This window comes from Pteropus medius, unplaced genomic scaffold (assembly GCF_902729225.1).
Source record: "Pteropus medius unplaced genomic scaffold, Ma_sr-lr_union100, whole genome shotgun sequence".
In the NCBI taxonomy this organism is placed as follows: domain Eukaryota; kingdom Metazoa; phylum Chordata; class Mammalia; order Chiroptera; family Pteropodidae; genus Pteropus; species Pteropus medius.
This window is the reverse complement of record NW_024345600.1, coordinates 2,161,254-2,186,441: the sequence shown is the minus strand read 5'-3', so window position 1 is coordinate 2,186,441 and position 25,188 is coordinate 2,161,254. Positions and strand designations below refer to the sequence as shown.

Genomic DNA, 25,188 nt, shown 5'->3' with positions numbered 1-25,188 from the left:
CATAGGCAACTCATACTTAATGTGTCCAACACTGAGCTCCTGGTGCCGCTTTCTAAATCTGCTCCCCTTAGAGTTTTCTCCATCTCAGTAAGTGGCTCTTCTATTCTTCCAGGCACTCAGGCTAAAAACATCCTTACTACTCTCTTTCTCTCACACTCGACATCCAACCTTTCAGCACATGCTATTGGTTCATTCCGTAAAATAGATCCAGAATGCAACTACTTTTCACCGTTTCCACTGCTACGCTCTGTCCATGCACCATTAAATCTAGCCCGAATTATTTCAATAGCATTCTAGCTGGTCCCCCTCCTTCCGACTTTGGTCTTTTCTTGACACACAAGCCAGAGCAATCCTATTCAAAATAAATTGATCATATCATCCCTCTGCTTAAAACCTCAGTGGCTTTCAGTATCATTCACAGTAAAAATCAATGACATTATAATAATAACTTATGGTCTAAATTGGAACCCCTTTGAGAGTGAAGGGGGCGCTAAAATAACTAACAGGCTTTAACTGATCTAAGTGTAAATTTGGGTCATCCTGGGTACCTACTTACAAGGACCCACATTTTTTCCCACACCTCCCCATTATCCCTGACCTCTGACGTCATCTACTATACAGCATCTCAATCCCTGTGCTCAGCACCAGCCTCCTCGCTTTCCTGATGGCACCAGGCAGACTTCCTCAGGGCTTTTACTCTTTCCCTAGATATTCCCACCGCTTATATGGGAGTGACATAGAATGCATGGCAGAGGATGGAGAGATTATATTCACCAAGTTTTCTGATTACTTAGTGAAGACACATCTGCTCTCCCTCAGGTCATTATTCAAAAGTCTCAATGAGGCTTTTCCTGGGAGCTCTGTCTAAACATATTTTTAAAAACCCTTCCCATTTCCTAGCCCCCTTCCCTGCTTTATTATTATTTTTTCCTTAACACTTATCACTTATCACTAGCTAACATTCTGTATATTTTACCGTGCTTAGCACCTTAGATTTAGAACGTAAATCTAAGCTCATAAGCAGGAACTTTTGGCTTTTTCTTTCTGTATCCCCAACTCCTGAAAAAGTGGCTGGCACGTAGGAGACACTTTTTACAAATTTGTAGGAAGAATGAATGAATCATTACTACTTTGAAAGGATCGGTACTTAGTAGACGTATAACATCTAACACAGTTAATTGATAATATTATTTTATAGTTATTTTCATATAATTCAATTCAACAAATGCATTTTAGATATTTATGCCTTGCAGGAATGTGTGCTAGGTGCAGAGGTTGAGGGGCGAGGAGCCACAAAGCATATACGATGATAGAAGGGCCAAAGTTCCTCAAGAAGCAAATCCAGTAGGAGTATAAGAGATAGGAGATATGATGTATAGTTATATGTGAGTGACACAGAGTCCAGAGTACGGAGAGATTATACTCACCAAGTTTTTTGATTACTTGGTGAAGACACTTCCGATTATTGATCAGAAATAATAACTTCCATATTCTCTGGCATGATTTATTTTCCTCATTTTCCAGAGTCCCCAACCCCCAATACCCCCATTATGATCTGTGGGGTTCTCTATTCCTTGGGAGGAAGCTGCCTCATATGCCCAGATATACCTGACCTCCAGGTGCCTGCTCCTCATTGTCCAGCCTTAATTTTTCATTGCGAATCATTCATTACTAACTTGGCATTTACAATCTGATGTATCAAAATTTCCAGAATATTTTGGCCAAACATTGGCAAAGTTAAACTATCAAATGGAACAAATACAAAACAAATAGATGGCAAACAGATTTTTTTTAAGTAGCTAGAAAAGAAGGTATTTTTGAAGGAAAAATGCACCGTTTGAAATCAATAAATCAAAGTTTATTGATTTACTCTTTGGGTTCTAATTTTTATGTTGCTTCGATAAGTAATTTTAATTGATAACCGCCCTGTGGGTTTTCTTTAAACTAAAGGCATTTTTCGAAAATGTGTTGTTATAAATCTCTAGCCCCATCCCTACAAGAAGGGCGTAGCCCCACGGTGTGGATAATTGAAGCACTCTAAACAAATCTATACATTTTATTTTCAAGTAAGTTCAACAAAATTGTAGCAGAGAATATGCTTCAAAGCAAAACATTAATACATTGGGTAACTTAGAAAACTTACTTAAAGTAGTTAGATAAAAAGTACTCCCTCCCCCAAAACAAAAAGAACTGCCATATTCATTCCCATATTGCTCATTTTAAGTGATCTTGGATAATATTAAGTGCAAACAATCTTTACTTGTTATAGAAAATTTTCCTAATGTAAAAAATTATCAACTTTTTGTGCAAAGTTCATGCAACCATATTACGAATTATCAGTTACACAGTCATTTGTATACAATACATAATTACCACAAAAATTTAGTTTTAATTTAGGGTTTTGTTTTTTAGTGGTTTTTTGTTTTTGTTTTTTTGACATTTTGGAGTATATTAAGCTTAATCACATAAATAATTTCAATGCAGACTAATAATCCCAGCTCTGTCTAAACATTTTTAGACAGGAAAAGCCTCATTGAGACTTTTGAATAATGACCTGAAGGAAAGCTAGCTCATTACTTATTTGACTCTCATCAAGTTATTTTGACTAAGTCTCAGTTTTTTTGTCTGTAAAATGGGGTTAATGCTGGTACCCAACTAATAGGGTTCTTGTGAGAATAAGGGATGCAGTGCATGCACTTTCCGGAGTTCCTGGCACATGGGAAGACTTCAATAGATATTAGCTGCCACCATGACTCCTGACTGTTGCTGCTGCAGAAATAGCCACACGCAGATTTCAATGATTAAGGAAACAAGTAGCTAACCAGAGGATAATGCTTAAAAAGCAGTCTTACTCGTGTATTGCTTTGTTTTATCTTTTAAGTTTAAAAATCCTCAATAGTGCATAGCACATTATCAATGTAAATACCTGTAAAAACTTGATTAAGTAATTTATCATTTTCTGCACACTTGTGTCATATTGACTTGATCAATGAGGTATTGCAACATAATCCTTCCAATGGCCTAAAGAGACAAACAAATACTCAAATTTTGAAAGGTATATATATTATCTGTACAACATATTGAGGGAATTAATCATGCACTAGCTTATATTATTTGATAAGTTAGACCATAAATGACCACATTTAATCTTTCGCCCTGTAGATTGTAAAGAGTGCCAAGGAAAGCAATACGTATAGTTTTTGTATTTTTCACACTGCCTGGCATGACACAAAGGAAGTTTAACCTAGTACAGTGGAAAATAGCACTAGGCTAGAAGTCAGGAAATACAGATTTCAGCTGAGTAATTGTAGACAAGTCACTTAAATCCCTTTAGGCTTCAGATTACTCATCAGTCATGTGCTTTTCCATCAATGACATTTTTTTTTCAAATGCTCTCATTCTAAGAAACACTAGCAAGAAAAATTTTTAAAAACAAATGTTTGTCATAAATACACAATTTAATCTCCCATATCTGCAGATTGAAAGGAATGAGACCCTTATTTACAGATTTTGTTCACTCTTGAAAATGTGCCTGAAACTCAGAGTTCCTGTCATTGTCCATTCCATTAAATACAAATCCTTCGATCTTTTTAAGACAGCAAGCTCTTCTCTGCCACCATTCCCCATCCCTTACCCAGTTTTATTTTCTCCTTAGTACTTACTATCATACTCTGACATACTGTATATTTTAATTTATCTGTTTTCTATCTCCCCTTTCCCTCCACTAGAACCTAAATTTCATGGAGACAGGAATTTTTATCTCTTTGGTTCACTGCTATATTCCCAGTGTCTGGAACAGGATCAGACACATAGTAACTCAAAAATTATTTGATGAATAAATGGATGAATAACCATTATTTAACATCCTTCATTAATTGCCTTTCCCCAACCACAGCTTATCCCATATTATTACCAACTCAGCTTCTCCATGTTAACTAAGATTTCTGAATCTTTTCCCTACCCAAGACTTCTATTCATTCCTCCCTCTCTGTCATTTAAGGATATTCTCCTACCCTACCCGTGCCTGTCATATCATTCATTTGTTCATTCATTCGGATACAGATTCATTAATTGACTACTGTGATCCAAGCAATGTGCCAAACACTGGGGATACAGAGGTGAATAATCCTTCCTCGCTTTAACACTCCTTGCTTAGTGCTTCATTTGAGACCCAGCCTCTCTCAATACTTGGCTTCTCTATGCTGCTCCTCCTTTTGAATGTTATATGGAAGAAAAAAAAAAAATCTGTGCAGTTTGATTGGTTGCTATCCAATTCCAAATTGAGTTCTTCTAAGAATGAGTTAATAGAGCAGGGAGTAAACCATGCACACTTCTAAGGAGATGCTAACCACATCATTTTAGAGTTGCTTTGGGTTCACTAAAAACAATGCTTTTTCCTAAATAGTAATAATTGAAATTTCAGTTCCATGAGGCTTGACTGTGTGGGACCTAAAATGGCTTGCTACATCTCTCCATTTCCTTCTATTTTCTGTACCCAGAGGTGATCTGAGGTGCTTCTCTGCATCCTGAAAAAGCCTAATTAACCTATCATCTTTAGTTTTAAGGTTATTATCTTTTGCTCCAAATAAATAGGAGATTAAGTCTCCAGTTGACAGAGAGCCTTGATGTCTAACTGTGCCAAGCACCAGTCCTGTCTTTACCTTTGAAAAAAATTATGGAGGTATATTTGAAAATTAAGAATTGCATTTATTTAAAGTGTACAATTTGATCATCTGATCATACAGATACACTGTGAAATCACCACACTCAAGCTAATTAACATACCCATCACCTCACATGGCTGTCACTTTTTGCATGTGTGTGGTAAGAACTCTAAGATGTACCCTCTTAGCAAGTTTTAGTATCCTGTTCTCATAGACACATCTCATAGACACAGTAGTCACACTGCTGTACATTAGATCTCCAGAACTTACTCATCTTGCATATCTGAAACTTTGTACGCCTTAAACAATATCACCCCCATCTGTGCTTTTACTAGGATTTTGGGAACGCTTCACACCTCCACCCCAGCATTTCCAAAGTTGTGTTCTAGGGGTCTCTGGAGTTCTGAGAGATAGCAACCAGAGTTCTACAAAAAGAGGTTTCCAAAGACAAATAAATTTGAGAATGTCGTATCCTATATTTCCCACTTGGAGAAACAGGACACATATTGAGACTACTTATGTACATTTATAAATGTTTAATTTTGTTACACCCAGTCAGTCTTTCCCAACCTGGTTTGGCCATGGAATCTTTTATTCTGAGAACACCATTGACATCTCAGAGGACATTCCTGCTCAGGAGAAAGCCGTTTGGCAAACTATTTTTTACCTTCATGTTATAGCCAAACGAAAATGGCTGTGAGAGTGAGCTGAGAGAGAGATGCGCACCTCTCTCTGCTGGCAGTTCTCTGGGGGAGTCAATAACAGAGAGAGAACGTAGTTTTATAGAACAAGTTTTATAGAACTAGACTTAAGGTCAGAAGATCAGTGAGTTAGTCCTAGCTCTGTCATATAACTAATTGTATGTTTTTAGGCAAATCACTTCACCTCTGAGCCTCAATCTACTCTCCTGCAAAAGAGACTCTTTGTAGGACACCCTATTCCTTTCTTTGAAACTGCTGGCCACTTTAGGAAATTTCTTTGTAGCAGACTTAACTTCGATTTAAAAAGTGTTCTTCTAGGTGGAGTTTTAGGCCTGTAATTTTAAAGTCCTCTTTCAGATGACTGGTGCCTTCAACTCTGAAGCTGTAGGTATCTGATTCCCTAGACATGAAGCTTCAGGCTCTCTAAAGCCTTAAAAGCCCTAAGAATTATGTTAGAATGAATGATGGAAACAAATTAAATCTGGGATATATGTATATTAGCCTGAGTAGTAAGATAATACCTAGCAAAGTCCTAAGAAGTCTTATAGAGAATGGAAGAAGATACAGGTCTATAATATTACAAATAAGCAATAAATGAAATTTGAGAGTGTTTGTTTGACATTAATTGGCTTATTTTTCTGATCGCTTAGTTTCCAAAGATGAAGATGGATGATATAGAGGTGTACTGCAAAACTAATTCATAACTCAGAACTAATTTGTGTTCCAAAGCAACATAGGAGAGGTAGGTAATAATCATTTCCAGGGAGGATTGCTCTCATCCTTACCTTTGCAGAAGATTTTCTTCTACTCTCTAACTCAGGAGGGAAAGATTCATTCCCAAACCTATCCTCTAAAGGGAAGAAATGCCACGGTGGTTTAATGTACAATTGCAAATACTGCTCTGGAGGGAACTAGGTGGCACTTGATGTTTTTCTTGCCATTGAAATATAAGTCTGCTGAAATAACAGCTACAATGAAAATTTTTGAAACTGGATAGAAAGGGTGACTATACGTTGCAATAGCTATCTAACAAATTTTAGTCTCTATCTGCTTGAAATTTGTTGTAAGCGTTGATGACAGTAAGTCGTTTGGGTTTAAAGAAGACAAGGTTTTGTTTCCATCATAGGTTAACTAACTCTTACCTTAGTTATCTCTAAGTAATTGCTGGGCCATTGTAACACATTCAGCGAGTTATTTGCTAAGCAATCAGGCCTGCCATCTGGTTACTGAAACTTTATTTTTGCTGCTTCATAGATACACATGGCCCAGTAGCACTGAGATGTAGGGAGCTGATATGAGCCTGTGGATTGATTCCAAAGCAATTTGAGAGTTCAAGCCATTCATTTGTTTGCAACATAAAGTGTTCTCCACATAAGAAAACAATGAGTCTAACCTATCTGTCTCTTTCCTGTCCTGGTATCTTTAAAATGTCCATCACGACAGGGTGCATACAGGTTTACAGTATTAAGCCAACTTTAGGGACCACAAAGAAGAATGGAAAACAGTCTGTGTGCTGTCTGTGCCACATCGTTTGGTTCTGGTGCCAGTAGCGCTATTCCTGGTCTGCAGAGTGCACACAGAAGAAGTAGCAGGATCATATGGCAAAAGTCCACATATATCTATATGTAGTAGGGGGCCCCTGGCCAGCACCCTTCCTCACCAAACCAAAGGTAGAATTAATTAGTGGCACTGAGTACAGTGCCTGACATGTAGTAGGGGCTCAGTAAGTGTTTACTAAACACTATCATCTGAAAAGTCTATAAATAGTAATATAAAATTTATATTATAAATGAATGCTAGAAGAGTGCTTATCTTAGTTTCTGTAGCCACTGTGCCACATGCATTAGATATGAGCCTAACAACTAGTCTAAGCGTTCTGAACCTTAGTACTATTGACATTTTGGGCTAATAATTCTTTGTTGGGGATAGGAAGGGTGCTGTCTTATGCACTGTGAGGGAGGGTTAGCAGCATCCTTAGCTCCCACTCACTAGAAGCCAATAGTGTCCCTCCCCCCAACAAAATTGCCTCCGGACATTGCTCAATCTCCTCTGGGAGGGGGGATGGAAGCAAAATCACTGCTAGTTTAGAATCATTTATTTAGTCTGTGTGTTTATGACATGTCTTCTCTTTTCTCTGAATCATTACTTCTTGATCTACATTTTAAAGGTATTTTATTCTCTTAATCTGCTTTCACCCAATTTTCTCTGAATATTTTCATATATCTGACAGTACATCTAGGTACATCCATATAAGTTAAAAAGACCTGTTTCCCCCTTAGAGGAGGGGAAATATGAAACAATTCCACACAGAAATTGGACTAGTAGCTAAGGAGGCTGTTTTGCATAATAAAATTGAGATGGTCTTGGGCCCGGGATAGATTCAAGACCCTACACTGGTTGATGTGTCTATGAGTACAAAAACAAAACAAAACAAACAAAACTTTTTAATCTTTAAAGAAAGTACCTTCATTGGTTTGCTATGCATTCTTGCAATCCTAACAATGAAATGTCACTGTTATACAAAGTATCCTTCTGACAGATTGTTTTCTCCCTTGGGTTTATTTTTATTTACTTCCTATTTATGTTAACAGTTTCAGGAAGATATCAGCATGGGCTCCAGGAACAGGCTGTCTCAGTAACTCTTGCCCCTTCAGAAGCACAGTAAGTAGTCCCGATAACTAATGAAATCATTAGCCTTTCAAACCTCTAAGATAAAGTGATAATGTTGAAAAAATGAAAATCTTAGAAGTCTGACTTAAAACCAGCCAGTGGGCAACCTGCTTGAAAATGACTCCACATCCATGTCTAAGGGCGAGGAATAATTTATGACAAATAAAGCTCATGAAAAATTCTAATTTCATTCATGTTGCTACAAGTATACCTTCATGCTTTAAAAAAAATGTGGGCTGGTAACATTTTTCTACCTTACTTACAGTGTAGAGTTAAACGTGTGCCCTTACCTCTCCTCCAGTGCATGGAACAGGATCGGAGTATCTAGACGTGCAAATAGCTCCCTTCTTGATAACATCATCTTCAAGGCCAAAAGTAGCTGAGCAGTTAGTTGCAAAGTACTTGTAAGGCTTCCATGTCTTCCCAAAGTCCTGGGACCGGTCCAGCACCATGGCTGCCGGCCTGGGGGACTTGAACACCATAATTAGATGAGTGAAGTAGAATTCAGCTTCCAGGTCTAACTGGATCTTTTCTCTGTGTACATCCTCAGCAGACTGCCACCACGTGCGAGGAAACCTGAAGGACGAGTCTGCCATGGCAGCTGGCAGGTGAGCCAGGTGAGGCTGAGCAGCATTGCATTTATCACATTTAGGCTGCCGACAAGTCAGATCAGTGTTTTCACTGTAGAAGCAGTACAGTTCAGTGGTGTTCTGACCACAGGTGGTGTCTGCCCAGAGTTTTCTCCCTAAAGCCAAATTTCCCATTTGAGGGTTACAGGCTTTTTCACAGCGGGAACTCGCTCCAGCTACTCCACTCAGTCCTGGGGAAGGGAAAGCATATGTTATTCAAGACATACCCATCTGGTAAGCTCTTCTGTCCACCTAGTCCACCTTCAACAGTCGACTTATCCCCCTAAGGGCTTGAGACTTTCAGTAAAGAGGAAATTCTACCAAATTTGAGCTGAATAATATTCTGGGTTTACACTGCATGTGTGTATGCTAGTGTGTGAGTGTGCATATGTGTGTGTGCACATTTCATGTTCAGATGCAAAATTCACATGAAAGAAAATGAAATCACTTCCGGCAAAGGGCAAAAGGAAGGAAAATGGTAACACTGGGGTTAAGATAATGGGCCTAAACCTTTTCTATTGCTTTGCTTTCTAAATGTTCTCTATATTTGAAATATACGTTTTTGTTTTTGTTTTTGTTTTGGATGTCATAATACCAAAGCACAATGTTTTTGAGATCACCCAACTTAGTCTTTCAAATATAATTTGAGTTATTAGCATTATGTAACATATTTATAAGAATGTATTAAGAAGGAAATGTAGAATTTACTATATTTTAAAGCAAAATATGAAGGGACAAATTCCCTAGGAAAAGCAAAATGAGGTATTCAATAAATGTATGATGGGATCTCATTTAGGGAGGCAAAGCCAGAGACCATTGGAGCTGAGATGTACAACATTTATTTTTAGTATTAAGTAAATGTAACTAAGAAAAAATCTTCTAAACTGCCACATGGCAGAAAAGCTTATTTGACATGCTCTTTGCCTCTTGAGTGCTTCTACCTATGACAGGTTATATAGTAGCTACCTGTTTGCTTAACAAGAGAATGTTTACAGTCTGGCTGCCACTAACAGCACCTTTAAACATAATCTGTGAACTAACACACCTCTTAAAGAAACATGTGCTTCCAGCCAAACAAAGGTCCAGCCAACAGACCTTAATGTTTCAAAATTACTTAAAATGATAAACATTATCCACTTATTAACATCCTGACTACATATTGTAATCCTTTAATTTGGATTTCTTGGATACCTTAAGCAAAATCATCTATTTTAAAAGTTAAAACAGATAGGGAAAGAAAAGGAAGTCAAACCCCAAATTCTAGCTAATTGAATGTTTCTGCTTCTTGAGAGGGAGCACCTCTGAACTGTGATCATTGTACTGTTGGAGAAGCCAAATGACAGCTTAGACTAAAACAGAGACATTTCATACACTGTTGATCATCAGCTCCACACAGCCTTTGCAACCAAAAGAGATTCCTTAGGCATATGTTCCTTAGGCAAATGTCGCATTCAAGTATGCATTATGCCTGGACTCTATTTGCCACTGTTCTGATTAGTTGGCGCAACAATTGCTTGTGGCCAGGATCACCCAAACACACAATGTGCTATGACTCACCTGTAAAGTATTTCAGGGAAAATCATATACTGCCCGTACAAGCATTTTTGACTTGAAACATTTGGCTTGTGATATTTATTTACAATCTCTTGATTGCTTGCATGTTTTTGCCATAACATGGTTTGAAAAGGGAAAGATTTATTAAGGTTATGGTTGGGGGAGCATGCATAAGTCCACACAGGGGTGCATTAAGTAGGAAGAACTAAAGTAAAATCTTAGACCTTTAACAGCTCACTGGGGAAAGTTCTGAATAATTTCAAATGCCCCTAAACTAATAAGACGTCCAGAAAAGATTGGAGCCAGATAAATAAAGGGTGGGCAAAACACTTGGAGATTCCTAAAGAAGCGATCGCCAAGTATGGCAAGATGCTTCTGAGTCTGACTGGTTTGGGATGTAGACTCTAAAGCCTGGCTTTTGCCGCATGTCAGCGTCTCTGGGGACAGAGTGGAAGAAGCCGAAGGGAAGGAAGAAGTGATGCTCTCTATCCACGAGTTGGTCTCTCCAGCTCACACTCCCCTTTCTGAAGCAAGCGAGACATTCGAGAGACCGGATGGCCAGAAATTCCCTCTCTTGCCCCCTCACAAACTGAGGTGCCTTACACCTAACTGAAACAAGGTGACTCTCAAGAGTGCGGGAGAGGAGTAGAAGGGGCTCCCGAATTTAGAAAGGGCGAGCTAGGAGCGAGTGGCTAAGGGCAGCCCAGGAAAACCGGGATGGAAGTGGGAGGGAGAGCGCAGCTGACGACGCCTCCGTCGGTAGTCCAGTTACCGAGACAGGGCGCAGACCCGCCTCCGACCTCCCGCGGAGCCTCGGCCAGGGTACCAATTCCCCAGGGGCGGCCAGCCAGCTCTGTGCAACCCAGGTTGATCACCACCTACCGTCTCAGCCCCGGGTCTCACAGCGTTCCGGCCACTGCCCGGGTGAGAGGGCATCACCCCGCCCCAGGTGTCCCTACCTGGCTCCCTAGTCCCCAGCATGAGGTCGAGGACAACGGCAATCGCACTCAACGAGAGACTGGCCCTGGTCCACGCGCGCCCAGGGTCGCTGGGCCACCCCTCCCCATCATTCCTCAGGCCATGAAGTGCCGGGGGATGGCGAGCTTGGTCCTTTGTTCCCTCACAAAGTGGAAAGGCAGTTTTTTACTAGCCCAAACCGAACAAGAAACCAAGGTCGCGGTATCTCCGGCAGGGCGCACCCAGGATATCAGGTTATCCAAGGGCATGTGTATCGCAGTTGCAAAAAAAATCAATAGTATTTTAAACTGAGGAGACCGGGGAAAGGAGGCGGAACATGGCCACTCATTTCATCCTCCCGAGCTGAGCTCGGCGCTCCCAGCCCGCACTCCCCTGCACCCTCGAGTCCCTAGGTGGAGAGCAGAAGGAGAGAGGGAAGGGGGGTGGGGGCCAGGCAGAGTCACCACCCACCTGCGGCCACCGCGGAGCAGCCCCAGAACAGCAGCAGCCGCGCGCAGCTCCCCATGGCCGGGAGGAGCCGGGAGGACCCGGGCCGGGCGGGTGCGGGAGGGAGCCGAGCCCTCTCGGTTGTGGGCTGAAGCGCCAACAGTCGTTGGTAGGAACCGGGGCTCTTTATTTCTTCTCCTTCTGGGGCGCCAGGCACCGTCAGTGGGCGCCAGCGGCTGGGAGCCGCGGGCAGGGGTCGCTCGGGGCGGTAGGGTGACCCTCGCGCACCGGCCTGGAGGGGCCCGGGCACCGCGGGGGCGGCGGGAGCCCGGGGACCATAGCCGGCCTGGCCGCGCTGCCTGGGAGAGCGGTCCTGCGGGCTCCTGCGCCGCTAGCCCGGGGCTCGGCGCCTGCAGCAGCTGCTGAACTTTGCGAGACCTTTCACTTCCCGGCCGCCGCCGCCGCCTCCTGGGCGTCCTCCTCGGCTTTTTCCACCTCCTCTGGCTGCTGCGTCTCGGTCCCGTCCTTCTCCATGGGCAGTTCCATGGGATGCATTTTTATTGCACCGACACCGCGGCGCTCCGGTGCCAGCCCTCCTCCCCTCGCACCTCCACCCCTTCCTCCCGCCCGCCCCCCGCGCTCGCTTGACAGCCCGGGCGGTGCAGCCCGCGCGGCCGGATCGCCGCCCTGGGAGGGATCCCCTCACCCGCCCGCCGCCCCCGCTGCCCCACTGCCAGCCGGTCCCGCCCGTCGCACTCCTCGCGCGCGCGACCGTCACCTCGGCCCCCAGCTTCCCTCGCCGTCCTCCCGGCGCTTGCCCTGCATCTCCCAGCGTGACCCCCCTGGTGCCCTCCAGCACCCACAGGCCTCCTCGAGGAAGCAGTCTCCCACCTTCTCCCGGAACATTCCAGAGAGCAGTTGACTCCCTCTTGATCAGGTCAGGGCATGCCAAGGGGCTTAAAAAACCGCGAAACAGGCTAGCGCCTACTTCTCACATCCCCCAGCAGAATAGTCCTCCCCTCTCTCAGCACCCCGCCACCCTTGCTCCGAGAGTCTCTGGCCAGGAGAAAGGACTCCCCTCCTCCCCACGCCCCCCCCCCCAGCCCAGCTCAGCCGGGGTCACGGGTATCGAGTGCCTAATTGCTAAGTGGCGCGGGCTGCTTCTCTGCCGCCTTCGGGGGGCTGGGGGAGGATATATCGGCTAAACAATGAATACTTAACTTTATCCATTGTGATGTAAAAGGTATTCCCTACTTCAAACTCAAGGTGCTAGAAGAAAAGGGTCACAGGATTAGCTAGTGGGCAGGTTAAGAACATCGCTGTCTGAAGACAGGGGCATGACGAAGAGCACGCCCTTGGCCCCTCCAAGCGCTCTCACTCTATGGAGTTGTGCTGCGCTGTGAAACAATGCTGCTGGGAAATAGTTACGGGGAATAGTTTAATAGCAACCGTCAGCATCGAACTGTGGATAGACTTGCTCAAGGCTGCTGCTTATGGAAGGAGATTAAATAGCACCTGAGCCTGGGACTTTTGCAAGCTCTATGAAAAAAATAATTCTATGTACATATCCAGGCAAATTGGCAAAATTAAGTAGAAAGCAATTTTTTATTGCAGTGTTCACTTTGTGCCTTTGAATACTTTCCGAAAAATTAACTACTTTACAGGTACCATTCAGTTGTGTGTGTTAGCGATGAGGACAATTCAGAGCTTTGGGGCACATGTAGATATTATTCATCATGACTCATCTGGGGTTAAATAGGAAGTTTATATCTCCAGGAGGAACTGGGGTGAGGTCAGCATCATCTATTTAAGAGACATTAAAATTATTCTTCTAGTCAACACTGAGAAGTGGCAAATGATATGGGACAGAAATTTGTATAACACTCTAGAAAATAAAACCTTTGAGTTTTCAAATGTTGGCAATGTTAGGTCTTTCTTCATATCTCATAGATATGCTCTCAATGGAGTCACTGAAACACCTCTCCAAATTATTCTTTTTACCAGATAAATGATAGGAAATCATTTCCTTAATGGTAAAGCAGTCTTTTAAACTTAGTTTATACAAAATGTTATTATAGTTTTCTTATGTTCTCTATTATTCTTTTTTTCCCCAATTTTTGAAACTTTTAAATTTAGGTTTGGCTTGACTAGACTGGTCTGTGATTTTTTAAAGTTATTTTTATTTTTCAGTTATAGTTGGCATATAGTATTATATTAGTTTCAGGTATACTATGTAGTGCTTAGACTATTCTTTATTATTCTTAACTGAGAACACCTACTAGGTATACAGTAAATTTTTATGTTTTTGACTGAGTTATGTTAAAACTATTGCTATTTACTAAGAACAGAGGTTACCAAAAAAAAAAGTGAAATTAGAATGATTCCCCATATTCTAAACAAATCTGTACCTTTACACCAATACTTTATATATGAAGCACCTCAGAAGAGAAAAGTAATTAGATTTTAATCAATTTCTAATTAATTTTATTTAGTTATGTAGTCTAATTTAGTTCTAAATTCTAATTTAACTTAATTCTACTTTAGTTATGAATTCTATTTTCATTTTGAAGAATCTGTCAAGGAAAAGTTTACCTATATAAGGAATATCTTGCTCAGTGGTGCATATATCATTGCCTATGATTGTTTTTGAAAATTTCAGTAATGGGTTTATAATTTTTTTTTAAATTTTATGAATTAGTAGGAAGCTTAGCAAACCTGTGACATTTCAAAACCAAGCTTCCAGAAAGACATAATTGACAAATTAAATCTAGAATACTCCTGAGAACTTGGAAGAAAGCTAAAAGGGCCTTTAAGAACTAAAATAGATGGAAAAAAGTTGATGTACCAAAAACCTTATTCATGGGAGAGCTCTTTAGGTCTTCACTTAAATAATTCATGAAATGTTAATAAGTTTGGTTAAGCTGTCTCCTTAGGCCACAGCATATTATAATTAGCAAATTAGAATGGAGCGGGATATCTTTGAAACAAGGAAGGAGTTGAGGCAACCTGATAATAAGGAAGATGAGAGAACTATAAAAAATAGCTATAAGGACAAAAACCCACAGCAAGCCGAGGCCTTTTAGTGCAGAGGCAAAGCACCAAAAGGCTATAAAGCTGTCACTCTATTATAACTTACTACAATAAGTGAAGTTCCTAATGGGTCATAGGATTTGCACCATCAGAAAGGACATTAGGGATCCTTGAGCACAACTTCTCACCCTGTCAAGAACCTTCTCCACAAAATCTCTGTCCAATGGTCATCTAGTTTCTGTTCTAGAAATCTCAGTAAACGAAAGCCCTTTTCATTTTTGGTACTGGTTTTTTTTTTTTAACTGTGACATTCCTCTTCTTAAAATTCTACCTATGTTTATAGTTTAGTCATCTGCAGCTAAACAGAATAGGTCCAATTTCTTTCTTTCAAAGATTTTTAAAAATTAAATTTATCAGGAGGACATTGGTTGATAACATTACATAAGTTTCAAGTGTATAATTCTATGATATGTAGTCTGTATGTTGCATTGTATACTCACCACCCAAAAGTCTAGTCTCCCTCTGTCACCATATATTTGACCCCCTTGACCCTCTTCATCCTCTCTCACCCTCCTCCTCTCTGGTAACCAACTTTCTATTTTCTGTGTTTATGTGTTTGTTTGTTTTGTTTGCTCATTTGTTGCTTTCTGGTTCATATTCCACATATGAGTGAGATCATACGATTCTTTTTTTTTTCTGTCTGACTTATTTCATTTAGCATGATACTCTCAAGATCCATCCATGTGTCACAAATGACAGTATTTCATCATTTCTTATGGCTGAAGAGTATTCCATTGTATATATATATCGCATCTTCTTTATCCAGTCATCCATTGGAGGACACTTGTGATGTTTCCATGTCTTGGTTACCATGTATAATACTGTGGGTATACAAAGATTTGAAGTCACGTTTTATTGCTTCTCTTAACTATCCTCTTCTCCAAGTGTTCATTTAATCACCTCCATGGCATGATTTCCAAACCTTTCACCATCTTAATCACCCCTTTTCAGATACACTACAGTTTGTCAATGTTGCTTTTTTACTGTGTGTCTAGAACTCGACTCCAGGTTTGTCTGGATTGGTGTGGAATAAAACAGAACTAGTATTCCCTTAACTTAGGTCTAGGACTTAGTTTTCTATAGCCTAAAAATGCATTAGCGGCTTTGCGATGTTGGCTGATATTATGCTTGAAGCAAACTAAAATCCCCTTTTCATATATCGATGTCTTAAAGAGTCATTAATGAAAGGTAAAATATATTTTGTTTAACCAAAAGGAAAGAGTTCCATTAAAATGCATTGCAGGTAGTAAGCATTCAATAAATATTAATTTACAAGACAAAAATCAACGAAGTCAAATTGTAAAATTCAAAAAGTGGTTAAAATTTTTTAAAAAATTGTTAGTCCTCAATGGGACTAAGTATTTTCTGGAAAAAAAAAATCACTTCTATGGAAAATTTGACTCTTTAACAACACTGTATACACATGGTTTACTATATATTTCCAAGGAAAGGAAGAACTTTGAAATAGCAATTTTTTTTTTTTAGTATACCTAGTATCTTTCCTCCATGGAACTATAAATAATATCTCATTTATCCTCAAAGCATCAATGTGTGGGAAGGAACAGGAATAGTGCTCATTTAAAGAGAAAGAAAGTGTTATAAAAGATGTAAGTGCCAAACTTAGATCATTCAATAACTACACACTGGAGATAGAACATAGGTTTTCAGATTTATTATTTTTTTAAAAAAAAATCATTGCCTATTCATCAATTTTCTACAAATACTATCTTATCTCTCTTTGAACTAGAAGACTATTGGGAGAGAAAGAAATGGAGAATTGTTTCTATTGAAATAATCCTATATTTAGTTTTCTACCTGGTCTATGTCCTTTAAATGCCCTTTAAAAACATCATCTTGGGAATTTCCTTAAGCTTTAATCTAAGCCTTCTGCCACTGGCACTGTTTCTCATTTCATGTGCTTCCTGGCTACAGCTGCTCATTCCTAGGAAGGGAGTGAAAGCTATTGACAATACGTGTACTCTTCCAAGAAGGTAAGCAAAAAAAAAAAAAAAAAACTACACATGCTCTTTCATGTTTAAATTAATTATATGGAACCTAGAAAGTTTAAATAAACAAGAACAATTTTGTCGTTTTTACAGAGATAGCTACTCTAGACAGCACAGTATTGACACAAATTTTAAATGCTTTCTCTTCAACATAGCTCTTTGTTAAAACTTTCTATGTATATTGCTATTTCTGACATTGATGAAAAGATGCTTGGAATCAAATGACTACTTTTCTTAAATGTAGGGAAATAGATAAAGGAACAATTACCAAAGACCTCATAAGGATAAAAGAACAGTAAACAATATGAATGATTGGTTTTACTTATTTATATCTTTTACATAGTGGTGTAGAGGTTAGGATCATGGACTATGAGATCTGACTCCCCAGATTTGAATCCTGTCTCTGCCAGCTACTAGCTATGTGACTGTGGGAAAGTTATTTAGCCTCTTGGTGCAGTTATTTCCTTATCTGCCATATAGGAATAATAATAGTACCCAATGAACAAAATTATTATGAATATTAAATAAGTTAATATTTATAAAGTGGTAGAAAAGAGCAAGACACACATGAAGCACTTTAAGTTTTGTTAAATACATAATATAGTGAAATACAAATCCATCATGTACATAAAATCTGTTTTGATCTGCCCTGGGATATTTTCGTATATGTGTGATTCTTTCGATTTTTATTTTACCTTTTAAAAATTTTATTTGTTTTTAAATTATAGTTAACATACAATATTAGTTTCAGGTGTATAAAATAGTGATTTGATATTTATATACCCATCTGCTACCATACAAAGTTATTATTTTATTATTGACTATATTCCTTATCTTGCATAGTATATCCCTGATTTATTTATTTTTAAAATTGGTTTTATTACATTGATGCATTCTTAGCCACCTTTCTTTCTTTTTTATTATTTTTTCTTTATAATTTTTTTATTAACGCCTATAGCCCCTGGTGTTCCTAGGTGGTCTCCTATCCAAGTACTAACCAGGCCTGACCCTGCTTAGCTTCCGAGATCAGACGAGATTGAGCACGTTCAGGGTGGTATGGCCATAGACCAAGATTTATTTTTTAACTGAAAATTTGTACTTCTTAATCCTTTTTGACTTTTTTGACCATCTCCCCAACTCCTCCCCTTTGGCATTCATCAATTTGTTCTCTATGTCTGCATCTATTTCTGTTTTGTTTTGTTTGTTCGTTTGTTTTATTTTTTAGATTCCACGTGTAAGTAAAATCATATAGTATTTGTCTGCCCTGGAATTTCAACTTCAGTTATACATAGATATTTAATAGTCAGAAGCTAAATCGTTGTCCTGGCTTAATTTTAAATGCTGCCATGCATCTATAAAAGGCACTACGCGGGAGAGGAAAGGAAGAAGCAACAGATCTTCCCTAGCTAGAGGGAGAGGGGAACTGGCACTGATGGAACAGCTATAATTTACTGGGCACAATGTTGAATATAATTCTCACAACTCTTTAAGGTTAGGTTGTCAACCCCTTGATGTGGAAATTGAAGATTAGAGAAGTTAAATATCTGAGCCAAGCTCACACAGCTAAGTAAATGCAACAAGTCAGGATTTGAATTCTGATGTATCTGACTTTGAGTGTAGTATTCTTTCCATTTCCTCTTTTGAGGGAGGTGGTGTAGCAAGGCAGTTAAAGGAAGGATTCTGCCAATGTTCTTATTGGTAAAAATGCTCCAAAATGTTTTCTACCTTAACAATCACAGTTCAACCTATGGAGCCATGGATTTAACCACCACCTACCTTGTTTACCTCCAAATCTCACTCATGAGCATTAGAGCTGCATATCCAATGGTCAATGGACAGCTGTAGATACCTCAAATTCAACACATTCAAAACTAAGCTCATTATCTTTCTCCCCTAACATGTTACTCCTCCTGCATCCTCTATCCTGTAGAATGTCTCAAGTATTCACCTACTGGTTCAACACAAAAAGTAACATTTTCTAAACTGCAAAACGCCCGTGTTTAGTGAGATATACTAAGTATTTTGAGGAAAAGAGATTCCGTGGTCAAATAACTTTAGGTTAAATAAAGTTAAATAGGATTTCTCAGAATTTTTAATATGCTAAGTTCATTGCAAATCTCTAAGAAATGGACATAATATTATATTAGATATGATTGCATTCAGTTGCAATTAGGTTGGGTTCACCCAACGCAGTAGCTTAACCAAATCGAGACTGATTTTTTTCACATGACAAGAAGCCAGGAGGTGGACAGTCCAGTGCAAGTGCAGCTGCTGAGTGAAGTCATCAAGACTTGTGTGGTTTTCTTCCTCATGGTCACAAGACGCCTGCCTGCTCCACCCCCGGGACTTGCGTCCCCATTCTAGGCAAGAGAAATGGAAAAAGAAGGAAAGGAGATATATGCCAGCTGTCTTAAAAGGCTTTCTCAGCAACCTCACCCACATACTCGTATTTAATTTTCCAGAACTGGATTATGGGCCTCTCCAGACCATGAAGAAGTCTGAGGAGGTGATTATTTTGACTGGGCACATTGCCACCCTTAACAAAATCAGGCTTCTATTAGAAAGAAAAGAAGGTTAAAATGTTAGGTAGACAACTAGCTATATACGTCATCAAGAGTCAGCAATTTCACCAATGTACTTGGCCCAAGCACCTGTTAACATATTCTGCAGCTTCCCATCATTGACACATGGAAGACATTCTGTTTGGCTTGGCACCCAAATTCTATGATGTATCAGTTCCTCCCATGGGCTCCCTAGACTGCAGTGAACTACCAGCAGTCTCTGAGATAGACAACAGTGCTTTGTGCTCTTGCTTCTGCACACACTCGCCCTTGGCCTCTACTCTTCTCTTTCTAGCTAGTTCTCGCAGGTCCTCAGAAATTTAGTTCAGACAGTAACTGCTATGATGACTTTCTTTCTTACTCTCTCCTCTAACAGGGTTAGTTCCCCTCTAACTTCCCAAGGATTACTTCATTATTGTCAATTATAATTTTTTTCTTATATATTGAGTGAGGGAAAAAATAGGAAGCAAAATTATATTTATGTTTTAATTATAACTATAGGAAATATACATATAAAAAAGGCATGGACTATATAAAAATATTAAAGATGATTATTTCTCTGGTTTCTAAACTTTCAGCAATACCATGTAATTTTTATTACTCTTTTATTTTAAAAAATATAGCTACATAAGGCAGACTGTGAAAAAGCAGTACCTGAAAAGTGATACATCATAGGCTATTTGCAGCAAAGTGCAACACTGTGAGCTCAGGAAGCTAGAAGAGCTACATGGAGGATGTGGACTTACCTTGACCTTAACAGCGGTTTGGTGTGGATGAATGTGGTGGCCAGTGTGGATGAGCTTTGCTGGTAACGGTCACATCAGTGCTCAGGTGTGAATATACAAGGTGCCTCTGGCAGAGTGAGTAGAATCTATTAGGAGAGGAAATTCATAAGGGTCAGTGGGAGATGGGGAAGAAAAAGTATATTAGTGCCAAACAGTTAAAGGCTTTGGCTGATCTGGCTGATTTGTGTTGGAAAATTACATGATTACAGCCGTTGTTATCTAGAAATGGCATGAAATGAATTAGAAAAGAGAGGACCTAGAAGGAGGGTTAAGAGCTACTCTATGAAAAAATATGGGTCTAAACCAAGGTGCTGATAGGAAAACGGAAAGAGAGAGAGGAATTGAAAGAAAAATCAAAAAACAAAGAATCGACAGGACTACAAAGTTCTGTCAATCATGAGAAATGACAGAAGATGGGAAGCAGTCAAGAAGGACCTCATGGCTCTGAACCTAGTTTGTTGAAAACAATGATAGTTTCTTTTTTCAGGAATAGGAGAATCTAGAAATTTAGTTGGTTTGGGAGGTGGGACAATAGGAAATGGCTGACTGCATTTTAAACAGGTTGATTTAGAGAGAATGGCAGGCCAGTCCTCTCCAGCAGACAGTTAACCTGGCTTTAGAGCTTAGCAGAGCAGGCTTAAGAATCATTAACGTAAAGATACAGTTGAAACAATAAGCAGAAATGACATGTCCAAGAGAAGTGAACTATTTTAAGAACACTTGCTGTCAATATTATAACTTTACCTAATTTGTAATTGTGATGATAAAACATTTTTATCATGCATAGGAAAAGACTTTGGAAGTTATTTAGGCCAACCTCTTTTTTGGACATGAGAAAACTGAGCTCCATTGAGATTACACACTTAAAACCTATTATTTCATAGACTCTAGTCTACTCAAGTTTCTACGGCTAGTTAGGTTGAGTGACAGAGTTGTGACTGAGCCTTCTCTGTGTCCAGTACTCTTATGTCATCCATTGAGAGCACAAAAGTTCTACTAAATTTTCCTCGTTCTTTAGTTGAAAATCAAAGAAACTATTGTTCAAAAATTAGAAAACCAAAATTTAAAAGCCCATAATCTTCTAAATCAATTTCTAATTTGATTAAAAAAAGAAAAACCTTTGTCTATTAAGTGGAATTTCAAGATAAACACTACAGGACAATGTATATGAGCTGCTAATTAAGCTAGATATGCTCTATTTGATTTTATCTATAGGTCTTAATTTCACTGGATACTTTCTAATCCTAAAATTGTGCCACAATTTCAAACACAAGCACTTTTTTGGAATTTTTATTCCAAATTTCACAAGATTACAACACAATTTAGAGGGCAAATCTATGACACGATTTGCTTTAACCCTAAATTCAGTATAAGGGACCTTATTATAGAAGAGATTCAGTTATCAGGAGCATCAGAACTTCATTAAGCAATGTCAAACCATAATGCCATCCTCAGAGCTCAAGATTAACAGCTTCAGAGTATTAATACATGTTGGAAACCTGTGAGTGGTAAAAGAAATTGGAAGGCCATGCCACAAAAGATTACAATAAAAATAAGTTCATTTATTTTTCTGCAAAATTCAAAATAACACCTCCAATGTGCTCTACCTTAAACCTTCTCTACTTGTAAATGCTATTTATTCACAGAAATATTCCTTATTAAACTTAAAGAACAAAAACTTTAAAGCCAAAATTAATACCAAATTAATTTGAAAAAATGTATTGCTCTAGTGAAGGCTAAGCACTTTTTTATACGTGCAATTAGTCTCTTGAACATAACTGTAGAAGATTCCTTCATCATAAAGGAACAGTACATCATTTTGCCACTTTCCTCCCTCTTTCAGGAAAGTTTGAATGAATGCAAGCTTTATTGCAAACAGAGAAGACATCTTCTTTAAAAATGATTAATTATTGTTAGAATACATAATATTCCTATTATGGACAGAACTCTTTTTTGGTTATGAAAGCATGTAGAACTATATTAACACTTTAAAGCAATACTAAAATTTATATTAAAGAGAATTCTGAAGCAGCAGATTTCTCTGCTAATGACTATTCTACTAATGACCCTGTAGGAAGTTTGCTCTGTGTAACTATCATATTCTCTGTCTTTCCACCCACCCAATAGGCAAAAGCAGAGGTATAGATTACTATCTCTTACTCTGAAAAAAAAAAAAAATCAAAACCTACAGACTCAGGATAATAAGTAGCTAGAGCCAGTAGCTTTGAATTCTTTTCTCAGCCTCACTGATGTGGTTCTGAATATAGTACTTTTAAATACTTCAAGAAAGTCAAATACACTATAGCTTCCTGTATATACCCCTCCTCCTTTTTTTTGGGGGGGGGGGATACAAAGGGATATATGTCCCTTTATAGACTGAAAATATTCTGTCGTCAGTAAAAAAATCTTGAATATGCATATAATTCAAAGGGATAAATAGAGTCCTATACAGAAATAAAAACTGTCCCTTTGTAAATCTAAGTGAAACTGTCTCTTTGTAAATCTAAGTGAAACTGTCCTAATGTGCTTACTCTTGATGGGACTTTTTCTGCCTATTATAACCATAACAATAACTGGAGTTTATTGAGGACTTAATGTATGGCAGGCCCTGTGCTAAATGCTCTACATACATTATCACCTTCAGTCCTCACCCTAGGGAGATACTTCAATCATCATCCTCATCTTACAAATGAGAACAGAGACTCACTAGGCAGAGCTGAGACTGTAACCAAGCCACTGGTCTCCGAAGCCATGAGCAAAATCGTTATATCCTCATAGGTCTTTGGGAAATATAAAAAAGCCACAAGAAAAGCAAACTTATCATCCCAAGAAATCATTTTTCCTTTTGGTATATTTCTACTTATACAATTTTTCCTTTTGGTACATTTTTCCTTTTGGTATATTTCTACTTATACAATTTTTGTTCCATACTCTTTTCACTTACTATTATTAAGTTATTAGAAATTCTCTTCAAATAGCAATTTTCATGGCCGTTAACTGTTCTACTTAATGCCAAACTTTTCTGGACACTTGGGCTATTTTCAGAATTTTTCTTTAAAAATAACACTTTTATAGCTCTCTATGTGAATTAAATATTTTCTTAATTTGGAATTATTTCTTTATAACCATTAAAATGGAAATATCAGGTCAAAGGAAAGGTATATTTAAGGCTACATTGCCAAATTTCTTCTCCAAAAGAGTTATACCAATTTGTACTACTACCACTAATAGATGGTGCCTATTTCAATTTACTCATACCAGCACTGTATATTATACCTCAGAAATACAAATTTTTTAATTTGGTATGTGAAAAGTGATATTTTCAATTTGCATTTCTTTTACTGAATTGTATGTAAAATTGAACCTTTTTTTCTATGCCTGCTAAACAGTTTCTTTTCACTAGTTTCCTAAAGTGGAAGCTTAGGTTATCGTTTTTAGACCTTTCTTCTTTTCTAACATATGCATTTAACGCTATAAATTTCTCTCTAAGCAAGTTGATTTTACTGTGCCCTATAAATTTTGATTTTATTCTTTTATTTTTCTTAAATTCAAAATATTCTAAAATTTCTCTTGAGACTTCTTCTTTAGCCCATGGGTTACTTAGAAGTATGTTGTTTAATTTCCAGATATTTGGAGGTTTTCAATTATCCGTTATTTATTTGTAGTTTAATTCATCGTGGTCTGAGAATATACTTTGTATGATTTCTATTCTTTTAAGTTTGTAAGGTGTATTTAATGTCCCAGAATATGGTCTATCTTGGTTTATATTTAGAAGGATGTGTATTCTCCCATCGTTGGATAGAATATTCTATAAATGTCAACTTGATTGAATTAATCGATCATGCAAGTCATCTATATATTTACTTTTTTCACTCTTTTCAAATTGTACTCACTTTTAGCAACTAGTGAACAAGCCAACAGAAGAAGAAAGTAAAAAAAACTAAATTACCTTTAAAGCTTATATCGTAGGAAACAGATTTCCATGCATGCTCTTTATGAAGTTTCTGGTTTTCTTCTATTCCCTCTTTCGAACAATAGAAAAGATGTTTGAGAGGAAAAGCTGGGTGAGCCAGAAACACAGAAGAAAATGTTGAAAGGAAACACCAATGACATCACTGGTCTGAGATTTTTCCATATTCTAAATAATGCTTTCAGACCTATTGAAAAAAAAGAGTTTATTGACCAAAGATTTTATCTTTATCTTCTTCATAATTCATAATTTTTAATAAAAAGCAGTGTTATAACTCATCAAAAGAGCAGTTATAATCTTGCATTTTCAACTGACCCTGCTTTCCTTGTAAAATACCATAAACTCACAGTTACAGACTTGTAAAGGTAACTGTAGTACAGAAAGTTTGGCTGATTACATGGTGCTATAGTTTTAAGAGCTGCTTCAAAAGCAATCAGACTATTTGGAAATCCTTTTTTATAACAAATGTGTTCTTCCTTTAAAAGATAAACACTGACCCAATCTTAGAAGCAAACATTGACTGCACACTTATATCAAGTCAGTTGTTGTATTTTAGTTACAACAATGCAAAAACGTGAAGCATAGGTTTACTTTTTAACTCCAACCCTGTTCAAAGATCATTTATTGGCCTCTAAAGGAACAGGTGGCGTGTCTGTTATAGTTTAACAAGTGGCCTTTGGGTGAAGTATAGCCATTCAGATATCTCTGGATGCTTTGGGTGCTCTCATGTGTAGCAGGGCACACTTGCTAAAACATTCTCTTCTCTAGATCTGGAAACCTAGAGTCTGTATCTTAGGTGTTGGGCAAGTATTCCAGACTTCCCTTCTGAGTCATAGATAAAAAATGCCATGCTGCAACTGAGACAGCAATTCCTTTGCCAAGAAATCCCATTCTTAATTTCTTAATGTTGACATAAATATTCCAGTTCTTGATAAATAAGATAGTTTTTCTATTTGCAGGATACATCTGAACATTCATCCTTTTGATAACAGATTTTACAGGGATATTTTTAAATCAGGGGTACCATTAATTATATTAGGCTCCCCTGAAGATCCAAATTCACCTCAAAAACCAGCAACTCAATTCTATTCCACTACTCACATCTGTTGGGTTGGGTGAATTGGAATTGTATTACATTTATCGTTGATTTTAGG

General features: G+C 38.5%; 1 protein-coding gene, 1 long non-coding RNA gene and 1 pseudogene across 4 annotated transcripts in view; all 3 read right to left on the bottom strand.

Annotated features, from left to right (window-relative positions):
- Positions 1–12,646, bottom strand: part of NTN4 (netrin 4) — a 97,195-nt gene extending 84,549 nt beyond the window's left edge. The window contains exons 1-2 of one of the 3 annotated variants that reach the window (XM_039874076.1): positions 12,514–12,646; positions 8,326–8,855 (exon numbers count right to left, since the gene is read on the bottom strand). In XM_039874076.1, the coding sequence (XP_039730010.1) occupies positions 8,326–8,799 (474 nt within the window). In that variant the 5' untranslated portion in view covers positions 8,800–8,855; positions 12,514–12,646. Of the gene's footprint in view, positions 1–8,325; positions 8,856–11,646; positions 11,845–12,513 lie in introns of those variants that run through there. The other 2 variants (XM_039874077.1, XM_039874075.1) reach the window with 2 other exon arrangements.
- Positions 12,647–17,667: 5,021 nt separating this feature from the next.
- On the bottom strand, positions 17,668–17,786 carry LOC120611795 (uncharacterized; annotated as a pseudogene).
- A 1,204-nt stretch (positions 17,787–18,990) lies between these two features.
- On the bottom strand, positions 18,991–24,930 carry LOC120611612 (uncharacterized). The gene is made up of 3 exons (XR_005655240.1): positions 24,014–24,930; positions 20,026–20,150; positions 18,991–19,078 (listed from the first exon to the last, which is right to left on the bottom strand). It is a non-coding gene; the product is annotated as an uncharacterized LOC120611612 (long non-coding RNA).
- Positions 24,931–25,188: the final 258 nt, after the last annotated feature.